The following is a 21,941-nucleotide window of genomic DNA, read 5'->3' on the forward strand; positions in this document are numbered from 1 at the left end:
TAGTGTTTTTAGCGCACGCAGAATTTTAGCGCGCGCTAAACCCGTGCTACGCGGCTAGAACTAGCGCGCGGCAATTTAGCGCACGCTAAGATCACGCTAAAACCGCTAGGGCAGTTTTGTAAAAGGAGCCCTGTGACTTTGCCTACCTATATTTATTACTGCATCTTTACGACTGGAGTACCTTGCATGCTGATCTAAATAAAGGAAGGCATAATAAAGATCCTACCTGTTGTCCAGAATTACCAGAATCCCCTTTATCTCCTTTTTCACCTGGTGAACCCTGGAAATGAATCATGATGTGCAGGCTATCATTATCTCATGGTGGCAATTATTGGCGCAGTTAGCTAAGATCTGCATGCAACTCAGCCGGTCTTTTGCACGACTGATCCGTGTGCAAGAATTTCTAATCCTAATAAATACTCACAAAAAAAAGTTTTGCCCTAAAATCTCTGCAACTTGAGAAAGAATATATGCCTGTTTTTTTTTTTAAACTATTAAATGGGCTTAGCACATCCTCACTACTACTGCTACTTATCATGTCTATAGCGTTGAAAGGCGTACGCAGCGCTGTTCATTTTGACATTTATAGGCAGTCCCTGCTTGGAAGAGCTTACAATCTAACATGGCATTTTCCCTTGCAGCAAGCCCATTTCAATTTTCCCGCATCAAGCGTGTGCTAGGCTTAACTGAGTTTATTAAAAGGACCCCAAAGAGACTTCAGGCAAACCAGAAGCAAAGCAGAGAGAAGATCTGAATTTTATTTTAAAAAACTGAACTCTCACGTCGAACGTGAACTCTCAGGCCCAGCACAGGAAGCAGATCTTCAGGCACCGGCACGCACAGGACATGCTGATGCCGGTGCCGCTGCGGAGGCTACAGAAAAGTAAGAAGAGGGTTCGGGTGGGTTGGGGGGACCTCAGGTCGCGGCGGGGGGGGTGCCCGATGGCGGCAGGGGGGGGTGCCTGATGGCGGCGGGGGGGTGCCGGATCGCGGGGGGGGGGAGGGTGCCGGTTCGCAGGGGGAGGCGCTCGCAAATCGAAGCGCGCTCGGTTTCCGAGGCGCCGATTTTGCGAATGTTTTGCTCGTCTTGCAAAACACTCACAAACCGGTGCACTCGTAAACCGAGGTACCACTGTATATGGATGTTTGGGAGCCATTGGCTAAATATTGTAAAGAAGAAAAATTATTCATTTTGTGGACATGTAAACATACACATCCGGGGGGGGGATGGGAATGGAAATAGTATTGATATAGGAATTTATGAATAGTTTCAATAAGATTTTAATATATTTATATTTGGTGGGGGGGGAGGGGATAAAAATAATAGAGCATTAATGTTATACATTTGTTGTGCTTGGTTTGTAATACCCATATTTGTGATTCATTTGGTGCACAATTGTAGCTTGAAAAATCAATAAAGATTTATTTAAAAAAAAAACTCCCAATAAGAATCCAATGCTGTCTGTAACTGAAAACATACGAATGAGTCTGGATAGGGCTATTTGAAAATAATCATCCAAAAAGCAACAGCTGGCATTTTTATTACAGCTCGTGCTTTTACAGAAAACGCCAACTGTTGCTTTATGGGTAATTATTTTCAAATAGCCTTATTCAGACTCATTCGTATGTTTTCAAGTTATAGACAGCAATGGATTTTTATTGTTAACCCCTGAAGAAGGTGCATTTTTTGCCAAAACTTGGTACTATGCTGGGTAATGGACTTATACAAGACGATACCAGGTGTGAAGTTATCTTTTCGACTCTACTCTTCTTTACCTCTATGTGGGTCTTTTATTCATTTTTAAAAGATATGCTTATTATAATCTTTTGATATATGGTGATGATATTAATGAAATTTATTTGTATTGCTTTTTACAGTCAATATACCAAAATGCAGATTATTCAAAATGTAGCCATGTCGAGTGTTTGTGATATATATTAATAAAAATCTTTTTTTTACCTAATACTAAAACCAGTGTATTAAATAAGTCTGCTACTCTATTTTCTACCTATCATTTCTATAGACATAAGCAGCTCTATATACAAAACATGTATAAAAACAAAAAAAACTGTGGATATACCGTAGATGTTCTGGAAATGATTTATTATATGCTCTTTCACAATAAAACCATAAAAATACAAATATAATAGTCTAACCGGACCCTGCATGTTCCGTGTTTTGGCGAACATGTCTTCCTCAGGGGTCCAATTGATGTAAAGTACCCAAATAAAGCAATTTTTCATGCCACTTTGCTAATCTCCAGTCATTTCCGGCTATCTGCTCAAAGACAAGTACCACTATTTTTAGTCCATTTCTTTATTTGTGTACATTACATCAATTTGACCCCTGAGAAAGATGTGTTCACTGAAACACGGACCGTGTAGGGTCCAGTTGGACTATTATATTTGTATTTTTATGGTTTTATTGTGAAAGAGCATATAATAAATCATTTCCAGAACATCTATATCTACAGTCTTTTTTGGTTTTATCATTGGATTGATTCTACTATGGATTATTGGGTTGAGATAGATGACAGGAGCCTATGGGAGACTTTTACAGGTTTTGAGACCTATTCCTGCATTTTGCTGGAGTTGCTGAAGTCATGGGCTTGTACAAACTGGTTTCAGTTCAGATGCTGAGATGCTAATGTGTAGCATGTGAGTGTGTAGATTTCTTGCTGTGAAGTTTCTCAAGGACACCAACCAATGCTAGAAAGACAATGAGCTATTTGCCAGTGCTGAAAGCAAATGCAAGTCAGCAGGACACTCCATCCAGGAACCTAAGAACTGATAAAGTGATGCCAGGCTAATGTACTGATACTGATGTACCCGTGTGAAGAATGGAAACTTCAAGAAGAAAGTTCCAGAAGCTATGCCTGTCCAGGGCCCCCCAGGGAAGAATGGAGGCATGGACTAGGAGAGGGTTAGATAGGCAGTTGGTCTGATCCAATAGGGTGATACATATTCACAGCTTGGGGAATGGTCTAAGACAAAGACACTTTCTGTATAAAACCCCCATACTTTGGCGGAGTTTCTTTAGAGAAGCTGCGCCATACTTATAGAAATATGCTGGCACTGTTTGTATGAGGCTTTTTTCTCTCCATTGTATATGTCCAAACTGATTTATTTCTGATTTGACAAATGCTGCTATAATACTTATTACTAGAATAAAAAGTTATTTGCTTTGGAATATACAATGTAATCTTGTTGGCTTTATTTTTGTTTTGGTTTTTTTTCCTTCACGATGGATCCCCAGTGAGGTAAAGTAAGGTCTTCTTTTTTCTTTTGTTGTGTTGCACAAAACATGTATGACACAGTCCCTGCTCAACAGGAGCTTACAATCTATTCAAGACAGACTAACAGGACAAATAAGGAATTAGAAAGTCATTGTGGGAATGATTAAGAGCTCCTTTTATCAAGCTGCGGTAGGCAGTAATCGCGCGGAATACCGCGCGTTCAACTGCCTGCTGTGCTAGTCACTAACGCCTCCATTGACAAGGCGTTAGTTTTTTGGTGTGCTGCGGGGGTTAGTGCGTGATGAAATGTCCAACGCGCTAACCCCCATAGCGCACCTTGATAAAAGGAGCCTAAGACTGACATAGGTACCTCCTCAGTTATTTTGCGGACCTTGCCTATGTCCTTCCATTTAAATGAATCCAGTTCAGGTTTTTCTATCTGCTGACTACATGCTTTGTTTGAGTTTCACAGCAAGCAGTACTGCCTCTGTTTCTGACTTTACTCTAACCAGGAAAACACTAGAAATTGGTAAGGCTACTACTCAGATCAAGGAGACTGTAACCTTTATTTAGTAAGGCCCTCACATTTATGGAGTGTTTTTTGGGGTTTTTTTAAGAATATGATATAAAAAGGTGAGAGTTGGTCAGAATCATTATTTGAAAAGTTGTATGTATAACTGAGATAAAAATTTGCACAGAAAGGACTTACAGATGGTCCTTGAATTGAAAGTCCACTTGGGCCTTGTGGCCCAGGAGGTCCCTGAGGCCCAGTAGAGCCATGCTCTCCACGAGGCCCCACAGGTCCCTACAAGAAGAACAGAGAATATTTAGTAATAAGTTAAAGAATTACAGATAACATATTTACTAGTAAAAACAAAAATCAAGTTCTTTGAGCAAGATTTGAACACCAAACACTTATAAAAAGATTCATAAATTTTCAAAATGTATGGGTATAAGCAACAGCCTTTATGAAATATTCTCAATTACAAAACAAGAGAGAAATGTTTTATTTATTTAATTTAAACTTAATTGCTTGACCAAACAGACTAAGGGGTGTAGTTATCAATGCGGACTACTGTTAAGATGGGTTATTTTTAACACTAAAGTTATAAAGATGAATAAACTATACATTCTTACTAGCAACACCTAAAAATATACAGAATATAATTAAAAGCAAGATAAGTACATTAGCAATTATATCAATAGAGACTGTACTAGTTTCAAATAGTGGAGAAATAAGCCCTCAGATATTTTGCCTCAAGTCCCAACTTCATGAGACTGAATATATATATATTTTTATAAAGGAGCTTCTCCAGTCATTGGTCATAAAAATTCCATTTTAAGTACAGTATATCACTCTATTGCGGTCTTCAAAAAAATTGCAAAAATGTGTCTTTAAGCACAGTTTATATAGACACAATCCTATATCATTCACAACTTATAACAATAACAGTTGGAAAAAAAGCAAAGTCCAGCTGTATTCTTTATCGCGCAATAAAAAAAAGCTCCAAAGTGGCCCTGTTTCGCCTCCAGCTTTGTCAAGGGCTGCAACATTAATTCTCCTTCAGAAGTCTTCGCCTAACACAACATTCTTTACCCTCACTAAGGGATTGCACCAAACAGCTCAAAACACAGATAAAAAATATATTCAGTCTCATGAAGTTGGAGCAAGATATCTGAGGCCTTTTTGCTCCACTATTTGAAACTAGTGCAGTCTCTATTTATTTTAACACTAACATAAAATGAGACCTAGTTACTAATAACTGGGTTTAACAGTAAAATAACATATCTTAACAGTAGACTACTTCCCCCCCCCCCCCCAAGAGGGGTAACTATTAAGGTAGCTTGTGATATCTCAGTACTACATATTACTGACTGCTTGCAAATTACTGCCTAGGAATATCAAGTACTATGCCAGGGGTAGGGAACTCCGGTCCTCGAGAATATGCATGAGATCTATTTGCATGCACTGCCTTCAATGCATATTCATTGAGGAAATCCTGAAAAGCCAATTGGAATACGGCTCTCGAGGACCGGAGTTCCCTATCTCTGTGCTATGCCATGGCCAGATACTCCTGGTACACATTTTAAGAAAGCTTGACATTAGTTTGGTCCCCTATCCTTGATACCCCCCGAGCAGAAATCCTGCCTGAAGCATCCCCACCCATCACATACCTTTACAAACCCCAAACCCCAAGGTCACATGCTCCCTTACATGGCAGCTTGATCCTTAGTGGTAGAGACATGAAACTACAGCCAGGAGATAGATCACTGGTGCTATTTTGAACTAATGAAAGGAGATGCAGCGATGATTGGGACTCGCTCGTGCCCCAGACCCACTAGACTACCAGAGATTTGTAAAGGTAGGTCTGGGGGGGGGGGGGGGGCCTACAGGAAAGTGAAGGGCTTTGGAGGAAAGGGGCCCTTCAGGGGGTACGATATGGGAAGGAGGGCATCAGTGGGGATGTGTCTGCCAGGGTGAACATGTGGAACAGTCCTCTGCAAAGAGGACATGTCTGGGTTTCCCTGGACATCTGGTATCCTAGGCATAAATTCACACTTTAACTCTTTTGTTTATTTCTCTACAAATATGTGGGCCTTCCTGAAACATAGAAATACCTACTGTATCTGAATTTATAAGACACCTGAAAGCATGATGGCTATTGTAGTGGTATACCTTTAGGCAGAGTAGAGCTCCCAGTATACATAACGGAATTAAGGTGGAATTCGGTCCCATCATTTAAAGACCACTGTACTGAACACTAGGGCTGCCCCTCTGCTTAGGGTTACCAGGGGGTCTGGACGGCTTTTCAAAACCTGGCACTTTCCTTCGAGTAGGAGGGCATCCGCGCATGCACGGATATGACACGATGATGTCACGCGCATACACGTCTTTGCACCAAATCTGCGCATGCGCAGATGTCCTGCCCGAGGAGAGCGGGTAGCGGGGTGGGGGGGTGGGTGGGGAGGGCTGGCACGGGATTGGAGGCGGGGCTGGGGCGGGCTTGGGAGGTGTGATGGGGCAGAACCGGGGTGTGGCGGGGCAGGGATGGGTCTAGGGGGTCTGGATTTTCCAGATGGAAAATATGGTACCCTACCTCTGCTCTGCAGGGATGTCTGTGTGGCTATTTTTGTGCAAATGATGCCAGACTGACAGTTTTGTGCCTGCTTAGTTTGAATGTTTCATTTGGGAGTAAGAGTGGAGTCAAAATGTGGAACAACACCGTGAGAAATTCAAAATACTTCTGAGATCTTCTTTGTAGATGTTTGTTCAGTTCTGGAGGTCACATATCCACAGGCTGCTTAAAGAAAGGCAACCAAAATGGTGCAGAGTGCCCAAAAAAGGCCTATGAAACGAGACAAGGACCTAAACAGAGCGGGGAGAGAATGGAAGCCATTCAAGCAACTTAAAGGTAAAATTAATGTGCAAGGATAAACCTTTACAGAGGAAAGTTCTAGAACAGGTTTGGCAAACTTCTGGACCTGAGGATCATCTTAGGCAACTACTCAAGATGATTTGGGAGACTGAGGAAGTCCAAGGGCCAGAATGGAATGTTCTCCCAGAGATCTGAGAGGCTCGTGGGGGAGAGAGAGATGACGACAGAGACCTGGTTGTAAAACTAGTTCCGGCCTGCTGATGTCACCTCCAGCCAAATGTGAAATGGACTCTTTACTGGTTGGGAACTGCACTCTGTATTGCTGGTCCACTATCATAAGCAAGAGCCTAACATAGATTGGAGATAGCCTGCAGGTTGTAGTTTGCCTATCTCTGTCCCAGAATAAACAGTTATAATATAAATCTCAATAAGGAAAGAGTAAGGCCTAATATTAAAGAAAGAAAAAGTTTCTTCATGGACAGAGTGGTAGGTGTATGGAGCAAACTCTCAGTGAAGGCAATGGAAGGATAAATAATAACAGAAAGCAAGGGACAAGCACAGAGGCTCCTTACTTACAAAATTGTGTAGGAAATCTCAAAAAACAAGTGATGTCTATGGCAATGCAACAGGAATGAAATTGGACAGACATATATTCTGTTTCTATTGTATAAATACAGGGTATTAGCACTCCCATTTATTGAAAGTAAATAGAACTTACCAAAGACCCTGATTCTCCTCGTTGACCTTTTGCACCCCTGATTCCTGGGCCACCCTGTCAAACATTACATTAAAAAAAAAAAATTTCCTTAGTAGAAAGCAATCATCATAAATGTACATTATTGATTTTCCAGATGCTTTTGTTGTATAAGATTTAAAATGTTGTTACAATTGTCTTCATATGATATCTGTCGAACCTAAAATCTGTACGTCCCACCATCAGCATTTTTTTGTTAAACACCAGCCATAACATTTAAATAGCGGTACTTCTTGTATATCCAGTGCCAAAATCTGTACAAGTGACAGTGATGAATATACTCTACATACAGACCGTTTGGCAATGCAGAAACACCCACATTCTATGCAGGTCGCCCAAAGTTGAGCGTGCAAATTTGGGCATGGATCATAGACCTGTACGCAAACTAATGAGTTAAAGAGTCATTAATAATCAATAATAATTGCTGTCAATTGGCATTCATTTGTGTTTGAGCTGGGATCTGCACCTAAATTACATGCCAGGATTTACACCGGGTGTAGAAATTGACTCTAAGGGCTCCTTCTACTAAGCTGCGTTAGCGTTTTTAGCGCATGCAGCATTTTAGCGAACGCTAAACCCGTGCTGCGCAGCAAGAACTAATGCCAGCTCAATGCTGACGTTAGCGTCTAGCACGGGCGGCAATTTAGTGCGCGCTATTCCACACGTCCGTGTCCTAACGCAGCTTAGTAAAAGGAGCCCTAAGTGCTATTCTATAAATGGCGTGGAATTCACTCCCGCTTTACCTAAGAGGAGAAGAATTTGGAAAAATTTAAGAGCCAACTTAAGAGCTTTCTTTTTAAAGATGCGTTCAATACTTAATTGAAATGTTAATTTGCTCTTTCATCAATTGCTCTTTTGTCTACCTTTATTTTTACCTATTTATTTGTCCTTTTATTCCTGTTGTGTTTTACCTTTAATTGTTGATTCTTTCCTATCCAAGATTGTATTTCTATCCCACCTGTCCTATTGTATTCTTGTCTTATTTTAATTAGTTCGTTTTGTGACTTATCCCCTTGTTAATTATATGGTCTATGTTATGTATATTTTAGACTAGTGATTCCCAACCCTGTCCTGGAGGAACACCAGGCCAATCGGGTTTTCAGGCTAGCCCTAATGAATATGCATGAGAGAGATTTGCATATGATGGAAGTGATAGGCATGCAAATTTGCTTCATGCATATTCATTAGGGCTAGCCTGAAAACCCAATTGGCCTGGTGTTCCTCCAGGACAGGGTTGGGAACCACTGTTTTAGACAATTTATTTTACTAATTTGTACATCGCCTAGAATTTGGAATAGGCGATTAATCAAATAATAAATAAACTTGAAACTTGAACTTGGAGCACTGTTTCTAGAATAATGTTCTGAGCAGATTTTTTTCAGCATTCTTTTTTTTTAGCGCAATTTACTGAATCTAGTCCAATCTGTATAGCTAAATAGTTTATGTTAGGCCAGCTCTGTTCTAACCTAAACTGAATAACGATGGACTGGTTTGCAGGAATTTTCAACAGCTCTATTCATATGAAGGGCAATTCTGTAACCCAGGTGCTCACATTATGGGGCTCATAATCGAAACTGAAATACTTCTAAAAACCCATCCAAGTCAGCACTTGGGCAATCTAAAAGACAGGCCATCCAGGTGCCAATAATCGAAAACGGCTTTTTAGACATATCCAGAGACTTTTTAAGCCTCTGAATCCCACTGTGCACCCAGAGCTGAAAGGGGCATTTTTGGAGGAGTGGTTAGGGCGAGATGTGGGTGGGATATGGGCCGACCTAGACTTAAGTTGTCCTGCAGGGATAATCGAAGGTTTGACGAGACTGCTTAGATGGAACCTATATGTTGTGACTTAAACAATGTAAAGACACATATAAGTGACCAAAAGGTATCCAAACTGACCAGTTAACCACTGCAGGGACAAAGTAAAGACCCCCCTCCAGTATTCACTGACCTCGTCACACCTCCACAAAGTTCAGAATAAAAACTTACATAACTGCCTCCAGAACATCAGCACTTGCTATAGGAAAGCCTAATAAAGCTGCACAGAGGTGGCTTAAGTAATCTGTGGGGTGGGTTAATGAACCATAGAAAGGAGGACCCTGGCCCATAAGCCACTCTAACCACTACATTAACGGTGGAAAATGTGAGCCTACCAAAAAAAAACAAACAAACCCTACTGTACTGCCATATAGGAGCTACCTGCTTCCATAAGAGCTATTAGGGTTGTAGACAAGTGGGTATAGTATGTTTTTGGAGGGGCTCACGATATCTATACCAAAGTCTGAGCAAGTTGTAAATAAGAATGACAAACATTCTCCCCTTTTACAAAACCGCAATAGTGTTTTATAGCGCAGGCCGGTGCATTGAATTCTCTGTGCTGCTCCCGACGCTCATAGGAACTCTATGAGTGTCGTGAGCAGTGCAGAGCATTCAGAGTGCCGGCCTTCGCTAAAAACCACTTCCGCGGTTTTGTAAAAGGGGGGGAGATTGTTTGAAATGTCTGTATGTCAATGCCAGAAGCTTAAGAAACAAGATGGGAGAGTCAGAGGGCCTGATATTCAGCGCTATTTAGATGGCCGGGAATGGCTTCCAGCCATTTACAGAAAATAGCACACAGCCAGCTAAGTTCAGCAGCCAAAAACAACCACCTAAAAAGGTGGTATATCTTTGGCCGTTGAGACTTAGAAGGTCAACTGCTGGTATAGCCGGCTATGTCTCGGACAGCCCAAAATAGACCGGAAATTCAATGCCGGTGACCGAATATAGCACCAGCACTGAATTTCCAATATTGATGGGGACTGCAAGAGATCACCGGCAATCTGCCATGGTCTGAATATGAAGCTGAGAATATATTGCACTAAATGAAAAGATAGATATAATAGGTGAGACCCGGTGGAAGGAAGATAACCGATGGGACACTGTCATACCAGGGTACAAATTATATTGCAGTGATAGGATCGAATTGGTGGAGGCACAGAGTAAAAATTTTATAGGAACCAAAACACACTTTGAAATCCTTATGGGTAGAATTCCATGTCTAAAGAGGGAAAGGAGAGTTGATAGGAGTGTATGACTGTCCGCCTGGCCAGGATGAAGGGAAGATTAGGTACTTATCTTGATAATTTTCTTTCTAGTAGAAAGGCATATGAGTCATGATCAGTGGGTTGTGCACCCTTACTCAAGAGTTTGTGTAGAAGGCATCATCTACATTTTTTGGCTCCTTCTCCTCTGACACTACTCTGTGCTCCTCATTTTGTACTAAAGCAATTGAGAAAGAAAGAGAGAGAGGAAGGAAGGAAGGAAGGACGGACTCCCCTTTTGCTGTGACTGTAAAGAAAATTGATTAGAAAATGAACAAAGAACCAAACCATACTACAGCGCAACAGGCACTGACACTGAAATAACAACCATACAACCATGTAAGGTGGATATAAGAATATAAGAAGTTGCCTCCACTGGGTCAGACCAGAGGTCCATCGTGCCCAGCGGTCCGCTCCTGCGGCGGCCCATCAAGTCCTCGACCTGTGAAGTGGTTTCTGACTATTTCTGTAACCTACCTCCACTTCTATCTGTACCCCTCAATCCTCTTTTCTTTCAGGAACCTATCCAGACCCTCCTTGAACCCCTGTAGCTTGCTCTGGCCTATCACAGCCTCCGGGAGCACGTTCCATGTGTCCACCACCCTCTGAGTGAAAAAGAACTTCCTAGCATTTGTTCTAAACCTGTCCTTTTTCAATTTCTCCAAGTGCCCCCTTGTACTTGTGGCTCCCCACAGCCTGAAGAATCTGTCCCTGTCCACCTTCTCTATGCCCTTCATGATTTTGAAGGTTTCTATCATGTCTCCTCTAAGTCTCCGTTTTTCCAGGGAGAATAGCCCCAGCATTTCCAATCTGTCAGCATATGAGAAGTTTTCCATACCCTTTATCAGTTTTGTTGCTCTTCTCTGGACTCCCTCGAGTACCGCCATGTCCTTTTTGAGGTACGGCGACCAGTACTGGACACAGTACTCCAGATGTGTACTTTTTTTTTTCAAAACAGAAGGAATTTTACCTGTGTGGCAATGGCACCCCCCTCCTCCCCCATGGAGGCATCCATCTAAAATCTGCTGAGCTGTCCAGGATATTCAACACTCTGCAGACCCTGGAGCAGCAGATCAAACGTAGACCCAGTACACCTATGTCTGAGACAGTAAGCAGGCGACATGAAAATTTGACAGGGAGGGATGTCATAAGGCTTTCTACTAATCTTCCCTTCAAGTGCAAAAGGTATTTGATTCTTGACCAGTGAGATGTACCAAAACAGTCCCTCGAGGCTAGGGCGAGATAAAGGAGCCTGCTGACAAAACAGAAGACCCAAAAATGGTGTCCACACGAACTGCCACATCTATTCTATAAAATTTAGTAAAGGTATGAAGAGTGGACCATGTAGCTGCCCTACAAATTTCATCAGGCAGCACCACTCAGGACTCCGTCCACAAAAAAGCCATCCCCTAGAGAAATGTGCTCGCAAAGAAAACAGAGGTTGCTTACTGCACCTGGCATAGGCCGATGAAATAGCCGAACAAATCCACCTTGCAACCGAAGCTTTAGAGAACAGTTTCCTTAAACAACAGGATTAGTCAATATAAAGAGACGATTCAAACAATGAAAGGGATTCATCATGTCCAGGGACCAGATGAGAACTCTGCAGACATCCAGCAAGGCCAACACCGTATCCCTTTTCTTAGAGTCCATTGAATGAAGAGTGGGTAGCTAAACATCTTGATTCATATAATAATAATAATAATGACAGTTTATATACCACAGGACCATGAAGTTCTATGCGGTTTACAATGATTAGAAAGATGCTACAAAATGAGTGGAACACACATAGTTAGAGATTAGTAGCTAACACTTTAAGGGATCAGTTGTTATGGGAGAGATTGTGATGGGAGAGATTGTACAGATTCATTACCTAGGTACTTCAAGAACAGGTATGTTTTTAGGTGTTTCCTAAATTCACCATAGTTATTTGCATGTATAATTGGTTTTTCCAGGTCTTTGCCCCATAAGGCTGCCTTCACTTCCTGGCTAACATCTTCAGCTGAAGAAACAAGGGACTTTCTTGGCCATCAGATCAAACGTTGTAACCCCCTAATGTCGTACAATCATGGAGAATGCCTTCTGGGACAGAGACCACTCCCCTGGATCTAGCATTTGTCTGATGAGGTAGTCGGCTTGCATATTGTCCACTCCTGCCATGTGCACTGCTGACAGTGCTAGCAGATGGTCTTCGCCCAACAGAACAACAGTCTGGCCTCCTGCATCAGCGAGGTATTCTTGGTGCCCCCTTGTCTGTTGACATAAGCCATTGCTGTTGCACTGTCCAAGAAAACTCTGACAGCCTTGCCTTTTAGGCACTACAGCGCCAACCAAATTGTATGCAGCTCCAGTCTATTGATAAACCATTTCCACTGGGAAGGCAACCACTGATCCCGAACCGGATAACCATTGTAATGACCTCCCCAGTCAAAGACACTGATGTTCATCATCAGTATTACCCAGGATGAAATGCAGAGTGGCACACCCTTTGCCAGGAACTCCAGCTTGAGCCACCACTGCATGCTGCGGCGTGCCTCAAGCATCCAGGGCAGCATCTTCTGGAGCGAGTTTGACAGTAGAGACCAATGGTACAGTAGAAAATTCTGGAGAGGCTGAAGGTGAGCTCTCTACCAAGGCAGAGCTGCTCCAGGAATCCTGAGTTGCTTCTAGATACCAGACAGCCTTTAAGGCCCGGATATTATAAATGGTGCCGTTGTTGGCGGCCGCCTTAAAAGCAGCCTCCGTTTGCATATCAATCATGCGACAGCACCATTTATAGAATTACGCCTTTGGGGAAAGGTAGGTGGGAGAAATGTAGGTCAGGGTTTTCATTTACTTGAACTGCGTATCCAGAGGCACTTTTACGATGCCGAACGCCACTTTTGGCATTAGCCATGCCTATAGTGGCATTAGGCATCATAAAGCACTTCCAGAGGTGTGATTCCTGTGCCATTTTTTTAGGGGGAAGAGAGAAGAAGAAACTGACAGATGCATTTATGCAAATCCCAGTCAATATTCAACCAGGATCCATATAAGTATCTTATGCAGGTTTCAGCTGAATATTGGCCAGGACACACATAAATTCAGGAGGTCAACAGAAGCCAAGTCAGACCTGGATATTCAATTCTTGTACCTGGGCATGGCCTGGCATTGAATATCTGGGTCTAACTTAGCTGGTGACAGCTTTTAAACCCATGTTGATTGCCACCGACTGAATATTCATTGGATAGTTCCATTCTTATCTTTAATTTTTTGACTCATGTTCTGCACTATTTTAGCTTTCAACTGATCAGCCAATAATATAACTTTATTACTGAATTCATAAGATTTCTTTTTGTGTTAGTTTTACTTTCCAATTCAAGCCTCCTTTGTTCTAAAGCAACTAACTCTAATGCAGAGACAGTTGCTTTATGTTCTAGTTCTAATTTATTTCCTCGTAAAGTTTGTCCCATTTTATCTTTGGACATTTTTTTTTTGTTTCCAGCTACTCCCATAACAAGTCTTTCTTATATCACTGCTTTTAGTGCAACCCAGACCATCTCCCGTCCTACGTCCTCACTGTCGTTAAGCTTTTAGATGCCGGTCCAAAACTTTTATAAGGTGGTCCAAAACCCTTTCATCTGTCTAGCCGACATTTTCTCACACTCTGTGAAGACAACCTCCTCAAGGATACCCACAATGGGGAATGATTCAACAAAGTTATTGCCTCTGTAGTCAACTGTGTTTCATCAGGGGGTCAAGTTCTGGTCTACTAACAGTAGATGAATAGTTCAAGGGTGAGAACAATAATAATCTCTCTGCTTTGGATATAATACTGTCCACATGTCTGCCAGGTTGAATTGGGATATCTGCCCATCTGATCTCTTTCTTAAGTTTTTTTTTAATCATACTCCAGCTCTGGGGCTAGTTTACAATTCCCTGCTATTATTAGTTTTGCCTTTGCCCTTTCTAGTTCTCCATCTCTCAAAGCATTCCAGAAGGGGTGCCTGGTCTTCATTAGGCATACATAGATTAACTAAAGTAATTCCTTCTCTCTTCATTTCTCCTAAAAGTACCAACCCCTGGATCTAATCTAATCTAATCTTTAGCCTTATATACCGGGTCATTCCCCTGGGGGACTCAAACTGGTTAACAAAACTTAACTTAAGGATACATTAAAAAACAATATTAAGACGGGAAAAAGTCAGTAGATGTCAATATTCAGTCATCAACTAGGAAATTCTTAATAGATACATCATCTTTCAGTTATCAGTTAGAAATTTCTTAAAGTTTATTAAGTTTCAAGTTTATTAGGATTTTATATACCGCCTATCAAGGTTATCTAAGCGGTTTTTACAATCAGGCACTTAAGCATTTTCCCTCTCTGTCCCGGTGGGCTCACAATCTATCTAACGTACCTGGAGCTATGGAGGATTAAGTGACTTGCCCAGGGTCACAAGGAGCAGCGCGGGGTTTGAACCCACAACCCCAGGGTGCTGAGGATGTAGATCCAACCACTGCGCCACACACTCCTTAAACAAATACATTTTCAAAGTTTTTCCAAAGCAAGTTAGCGAAGAGACAGTTCTAATATCTGAAGGAAGATCATTCCAAGCTTTCACCATAGTAAATGCCAAAGAGTGTGAAAGCCTACCTAAAATTTGAATCCCTCTAACAGGAGGGAATATTAATTTGAATTGATGTATATTCCTAGTGAACTGGAGATGATAAGAGTCAAGCCAATCAAGGCCTTAGGATCCTCCCTCAGTATCTTGGATACAGAGGGAAGTGCCCCTTGGTAGGGGCCTTAGATGACTGAACCAATCAGGGCCTTAGGCTCCTCCCTGTGCATCAAATGATATACCAGGGAGGGAAAGGCCTGTCATTTAGGACTGGCAGCCTGAAGCAGGAGCCTCAGAGCGTGCTTCCTGCTTCCAACTTTTTAAAAAGGTATGTGGAAGGTTTGGGGGAGGGAGGGGTCTGGTGGCAGGAGGGAGTGGGCATCCCTCCTGCCTTTTTTAGGAGTTTATGGAAACAGACATTTTGCATCTGTAATATGCAGAATTCTAATATTTTCTAAAACATAAGAACATAAGAGTTGCCATACTGGGACAGACCGAAGGTCTATTAGGCCAGTTTCCTGTTTCCAACAGTGGCCATTTCAGGTCACAAGTACCATTTTTAAAAATATTACAGTAATGTCTCAGGTGAAGGGAATATCTAACACCCCAAGGGTAGGTAATATGCCTTGCCTGGTCCCTATACATATCCCTATGCCCTGCCCCGTTTTACCCCCCCCCCAACCACAGCCCCAAACAAACCTCATCTCTTCGGGACCGTGTCTGGAAGGTCTCTGCCCATGCGTAGATGCGATGCAATGACATCACACGCATGCGCACATACATGTGACATCATCTTGTCACATCCACGCATGCACAAAGAACCTTCAGACGTGGCCCTGAGCTAAAAGCTTTTCAAAACCCAGACAAACTTCCAGGTTTTGAAAACCCAGCCGGACACCTGGACAGTCCTCTAAAAAGAGGACATATCTGGGTATATCTGGACATGGGTATATCTGGACATTGGTAACTCTACTCCCTCCCCTCTCATTCATTTCTTTCCTCCCCCTGTTGCCTCCCACAAAAGCCAGCAGTGAAGAATTCTCAGGAGACATCTAGGGGCAGCTCTGAGCGATAATTATCTTTGGAGGGGGGGGGGGGGGCGAAGTCTTCAGCTGCCGTAGCGTCTCCTGATGATTGGGTGACTGGGCCAGATCTCTTCATGGTTCCTTCTTTCACCAACAGCCAGCTTCATCTCCACTCTTTGGCGGTAGGCCTGGCTTTTTTTGCCACCCTGTAATTTTCAAATCATGCTATCACTAGCGTCTCCATTCTTCAGTGGCTGATCTGGCCTGCCCACCAGCCTATAGCTCACTGTTTCTTGCCTTCTCTGCAAATTTTGATTCTACATATTTCTTAGTCCAAACAGCATGCATATGGACTGATTAGGGATACCAGATTTTACTTTAGTAAAATCCGGACTCCCTAGACCCGCCGACCCCCCCAGGCCTGCCCATTCCACCCATCCCCGCCCTGTTACGACCCAGTCCCACCCTCGCCCCACCCCCAGCCCATGCCCGGCTGCCTGCTCTCGTGGGGCAGGAGGGCATCTGCGCAAAGCGATGTCACGAGCACCTGCCCTCCTGCCTGACACGATTTCGAGGAAGCTTTTCAAAACCTGGACAAAGTGCCGGGTTTTGAAAAGCCGTCCGGACCCGCGCACATGTCCTCGAAAAGGAGGACATGCCTGGGGAACTCTGGACTGATGGACAGAGCAGGACCAGATTGTAAAATGCCCCCACTCCATCTAAGTAAGAAAAGACATTTTAGATTAGATATGAATTTTTCACTTCATCCACTATCCAATACGCATTCTCTTTGAGTCTAGACCCTCTAAATTTCTATACTGAGCATTAATAGCAAACAGAACAAAGATAAACCTTGCTAAGACTTGCCAAATTGTGACTCATGCGCAGCAATTGACCTTTCTCTGGCGTTTCTCTTTCTCTCTTTGTGTCAGAGAAATTAATTCAGATCAGTTGCAGCGCAAATGACAGAATCAAAGCAGATGTAAAGTTTAAAATTAGAACAAGATACAAAAACAAGTTTGTTTGGCAAGATGCAATTTCTTTCTTTGTTCAACTGCAAATATTTCTACTGTATCTTTTAAGCAAAGAATGAATAATCAGGAAAAAAAAAAAATGCCTCCACAAAAGTCTGCAAATAAAAAAAAAAAGCCAACAACTTTTCAGATCAATATTCAAAGCACTTCAGCTTCAAGAGTTCACTGGATAACAAACTACGAGTATTTTGAAAATGTGCGCGCCAGCGAAAGGATAACATTTGGTGGACATCTTGATTATTAATTGGTAACTGCTTTGACACCCAATAGCAAAGATTTTGGCTTTCGTTTGTGCAGTTTGCTTGCAGGTGTGCCTGGCCCTGTTCCTTCACTCCTTCCCTCACTCTGGTGACTGCTGTACAAGAAGTTTAAGGAGAAGAGTCTCCTGGCGGCCACATGGCTGATGGAAGAGGCCACATACCATACTCATCACACTCTTACAAGCATCTGTGAGAGGCCTCTGAGTGTTTGCACAGGACAGCAGCGATGAGCAGCTCCAGCTGTTCATTTCCTCCTACGTGGCAGCTACAACCTGAACTTACTATAGGATCTCAACTGGTTTTTTCAAATATGTTGTCCACATTAGTCTGAGGCTTTTTCTCCCTCTTTTTGGGCGCATGCTGGGTTTGAAGAGGGGGGATACCTCGGTGCCACGATCGCACAACATTTTGAATCATTATATGAATATATTATATGTTGTGCGTTCTCATATAATGTGTTGTCCAGATAACTTTAAGTTCAATATGTTTTTATTAGTTTTATAAGAACAGTGAATAAAAAAATACATATACTTTGTGGACATGCACAAGTACATAAGCATTGCAATGTGTTGTCATCTATCATGAAAAGGTACAAGTGCAATGTATATCAAAATACGTCTAAATCTCAAACAAAACAAATATAAAACTGAGGAGAGAAAAGATGTCAGTCATAGTCGTGTTATCTAAATTACATCATACCCTAGATTACAAGAGAAAAATCTGGTACAAGAATATGACATTAAAGAGAGTCACAGTAGTTAAGTACAAGAGAGATCATGACTACTGTGGATGGGCAGACTAGATGGGCCATTGGCCTTTATCGGCCGTCATGTTTCTATGTTTGATTACCGGTAATAGTTTATTGAAAGTCTTCACAATAAAGTGATGTAGATCACGGCCATGTGAAGCACAAGATACTGCATGACACTCTCTGGACTGCTCACGCTTATGAAGAGTGTCTTGTACTTCGCCAGTGCTCTGGATTTTAGCTCATGGTATATATTTTTGGCTGCTTCTTGGCATATCTTTCTTCGTGGCATCATCAGATTGGACCCCTAAAGAAGGTTGTCATTTCCAAAAATAGACCGTGTCGGGTCCACATATCTGTACTGTGATATATATGGAATGATCCACTGATCTGCATCACTTTATTGTGAAGACTTCCAATAAACTATTGATCAAGATCATTGATTCCACAATCCTGTTTCTTTTGCTTGGTTTTCCCTGTTTTGCTGTAGAAGATTTTGGTGTTTTTATTTGGCTTGTCCAGATAACTTTGGACAGAAAAAAGCTGCCCTAAGCGTATCTGGATAGCAGCTGGATATTGCTGCTATTTAGATAGTGCTGGACACTCACCATAATATCTGGATATTTAGCAGCAACTAGAGAATGATACGGGGACAATTTTTTTCCCTGTCCCTGCAGGAACTCAATTTTCCCATCCTGTCCTCATGAGTTTTGTTGCTGTCCCTGTCCCATTCCTGTAAGCTCTGCCTTAACTTTACAAGCCTCGAACACTCATGATTTTAAAGCGTTTGGGGCTTGTGCAGATGAGGACTGATCTTGCAGGAAAGGGGCAGGGACAGGAAATGAACTCATAGGGATGGGAAAGGAAAATGAGTTCCAGCGGAGATGGGGAAAAATTTGTCCCCGCGTCATTCTCTAGCAGCAACCACTCTCTGGGTATAGCTCAGGGATGCCAAAGTCCCTCCTCGAGGGCCGCAATTCAGTCAGGTTTTTAGGATTTCCCCAATGAATATGCATGAGCTCTATTAGCATACAATGAAAGATGTGCATGCAAACAGAATATCTGCTGAATATTTATTTGCCCACAATGGTCAGGGTTTATTTATTTCATTCCTTTAAAAAATGTATAATCCACATTATCTTACAATTTTAAGTGGCTTACATGTTTGAGGGAGACTTGGATGTTGTTGCTACAACACCACATATCGATAACGCCACTCACTTATCAATAATGCCATATTGCAAATGTAGCTCAACTTGCTGTAAGCCACAATGATTCCATGTTGGAAATTTGTGGGGCATAAGAAGTTGTATTGTACTGTAACATAGTCCAATGGTTCCCATTCAAGGACAACAACTATACTGGGCTATAATCAGTTTAGGATGGATAGGGAGGCTGAAAAGATAGAGGAGTGGCGCTGCATGTGAAAAATAATGTCAGAGCGGTAGAAATACAGAGAACCTGAGGAAAGAAAGAAGCTATATGGATCGTCCTGGAAAGAGAAGCTAGAACCTGTATCTTCATGGGTGTTAATTACAGATCCCAGGCATAAATGAGCGAAAGATTAGAGAAACTGGGCCTCTTCTCCCTCGAACAGAGGAGATTGAGAGGGGACATGATCGAAACATTCAAGGTACTGAAGGGATAGACTTAGTAGGTAAGGACATGTTGTTCACCCTCTCCAAGGTAGGGAGAACGATAGGGCACTCTCTAAAGTTGAAAGGGGATAGATTCCGTACGAACGTAAGGAAGTTCTTCTTCACCCAGAGAGTGGTGGAAAACTGGAACGCTCTTCCGGAGTCTGTCATAGGGGAAAACACCCTCCAGGGATTCAAGACAAAGTTAGACAAGTTCCTGCTGAACCAGAACATACGCAGGTAGGGCTTCTCTCCCTGCAATCTTTTAAATGATCTCCCTTCAAATCTCTGTATACTTATGCTGATGACATTTTTGTACTCCTTGAGGTAGGCTCAAACATTTCTAATCTATCCACAAACATAATCAAATACATAACGAAACTTCAATCTTGGGCCCTTTCAGTTCAAATGAAGTTAAATGAGACAAAAACAACTGCTGTGGCTTGGCCCAAAGTTAGACCATCTTCCTACTTCTATTTTATTACCATAGGGGACATCTTTGAAGATTGATTTTTCAAGCAAAGTTTTGGGCTTTATTATTGATTCATCACGTTCATTCAACAAACATATTAACTCGCTGGTAAAAAAAAACATGTTTTATTAGCCTCCACATGCTGAGAAAAGTCAGGTCTTGTTTTCATCAACAACACTTTGCTGTTCTTGTACAATCAATCAATCATTCTATTGTGGTTAGACTACTATAATTCAATTTATCTAAGTATGTGTAAAAAAAAGTCTACAAAGACTTCAGTTGATCCAAAATACCGCTGCTAGGTTGATCTTTGGAAAAAGCAAATTTGAGCACATATCTCCACTCATGTCTAAACCTCATTGGCTTCCGATAATCTCTAGGGTTTATTTTAAATGTGCCTGTATAACATTCAAGATCCTGTTTGGTATTTGCCCTTTCTTAATCCTTTTGTCTTGGAGTTCAAAAAGATATGGTCTAACTACAACTACTCAAAAACTCACACTTTCTTTCTCTACACTAAAAGGCATCTCCACTGACAAACTGGGGAAATCATTACTTTTCAAAATTGCCGATCCATGATACAACATTCCTTTACAGCTGCGAGATCTGGGCTCTCTTCAAATATTTCGCAAACATCTGAAAACTTTTTTTTTCTCAAAATTGTAAAATCCTCTCCTTTTATCTTTTTATTACTGTAGATCTTAATTGCAAACCAAGTCAAGCTCTATTTGTTTGGAGATGACACGGTCTATAAATTTAAGGTTTAGTTTAGTTATTTGTTAATTATCACTAACCGTTCATTGTCTATTGTTTCATTTAATTATGTTGTAATCTGCCTAGAACTTTGGATAGTGCGGAACAGAAATGTAGAAAAGAAAAAAAAAGAAAGAAATATAAGCATCTTAGACTACTGCAACACGCTACTCTTAGGCCTTCCACTTAGACATCTCGCTCTCCTCCAATCCGTCCAGAATTCATCTGCACGACTCATATTCCATGAGAGCCGTTATACTCACATTACCCCTTTCTTAAAGTCACTTCATTGGCTTCCCATCTGTTTCCGAAAACAATTCAAACTCCTCTTAATGACCTACAAATGCACTTACTCGGCTGCCCCTCACTATCTCTCTTCCCTTATCTCCCCCTATGTTCCAGCTCCCCCCCCCCCTGTGAGCTCCACTCAGCTGGTAAGTCCCTCCTCTCTGTGCCCTTCTCTTCCTCTCTTCCTACTCCATCCCTTCTACCTTGCTATGCCATATGCTTGGAACAAGATGCCCGAATCCCTATGGCGGGCTCTGTCTCTGGCAGTGTTCAAGGCCCAGTTAAAAGCCCACCTCTTAGATACTGCTTTCAACTCCTAACGCCTCTCACCACGGGTTTGCATCCTTAACCCTATATGTCTGTCTGTCCAAGTTAGATTGTAAGCTCTTCTGAGCAGGGACCGTCTATTAAATGTCAAAATGTACAGCACTGCGTACGCCTTTCAGCACTCTATAGGTGATAAATAATAGTAGTAGTAAATTATGGTGATATGTGTACCTGGGATTTTTTATGTGATGTTCCCTGCAGTTTTGTGTGTGTCCAGTTTGCTATGAAGGCTGGCTGCTTCTACTATACGTCCCAATGACTTGTTTGTGTACGTTTTTTCTTTGGACATTCCCCCCCCCCTGAAAATGGTCCTGAAAGATAGACGCACTAAGCTCAAAACCATCTAGAA

General features: G+C 42.0%; 1 protein-coding gene across 2 annotated transcripts in view; it reads right to left on the minus strand.

Annotated features, from left to right (window-relative positions):
• The window catches only part of COL14A1 (collagen type XIV alpha 1 chain), a 393,953-nt gene that overhangs the window by 76,239 nt on the left and 295,773 nt on the right, over positions 1-21,941 (minus strand). For both annotated transcript variants that reach the window (XM_033933023.1, XM_033933024.1), the window contains exons 37-39: positions 7,332-7,385; positions 3,946-4,041; positions 227-280 (exon numbers count right to left, since the gene is read on the minus strand). In XM_033933023.1, coding sequence (XP_033788914.1) covers positions 227-280; positions 3,946-4,041; positions 7,332-7,385 — 204 coding nt within the window. The remainder of the gene's footprint in view (positions 1-226; positions 281-3,945; positions 4,042-7,331; positions 7,386-21,941) is intronic.

The sequence above is a fragment of the Geotrypetes seraphini genome, chromosome 2, assembly GCF_902459505.1.
Source record: "Geotrypetes seraphini chromosome 2, aGeoSer1.1, whole genome shotgun sequence".
NCBI lineage: Eukaryota > Metazoa > Chordata > Amphibia > Gymnophiona > Dermophiidae > Geotrypetes > Geotrypetes seraphini.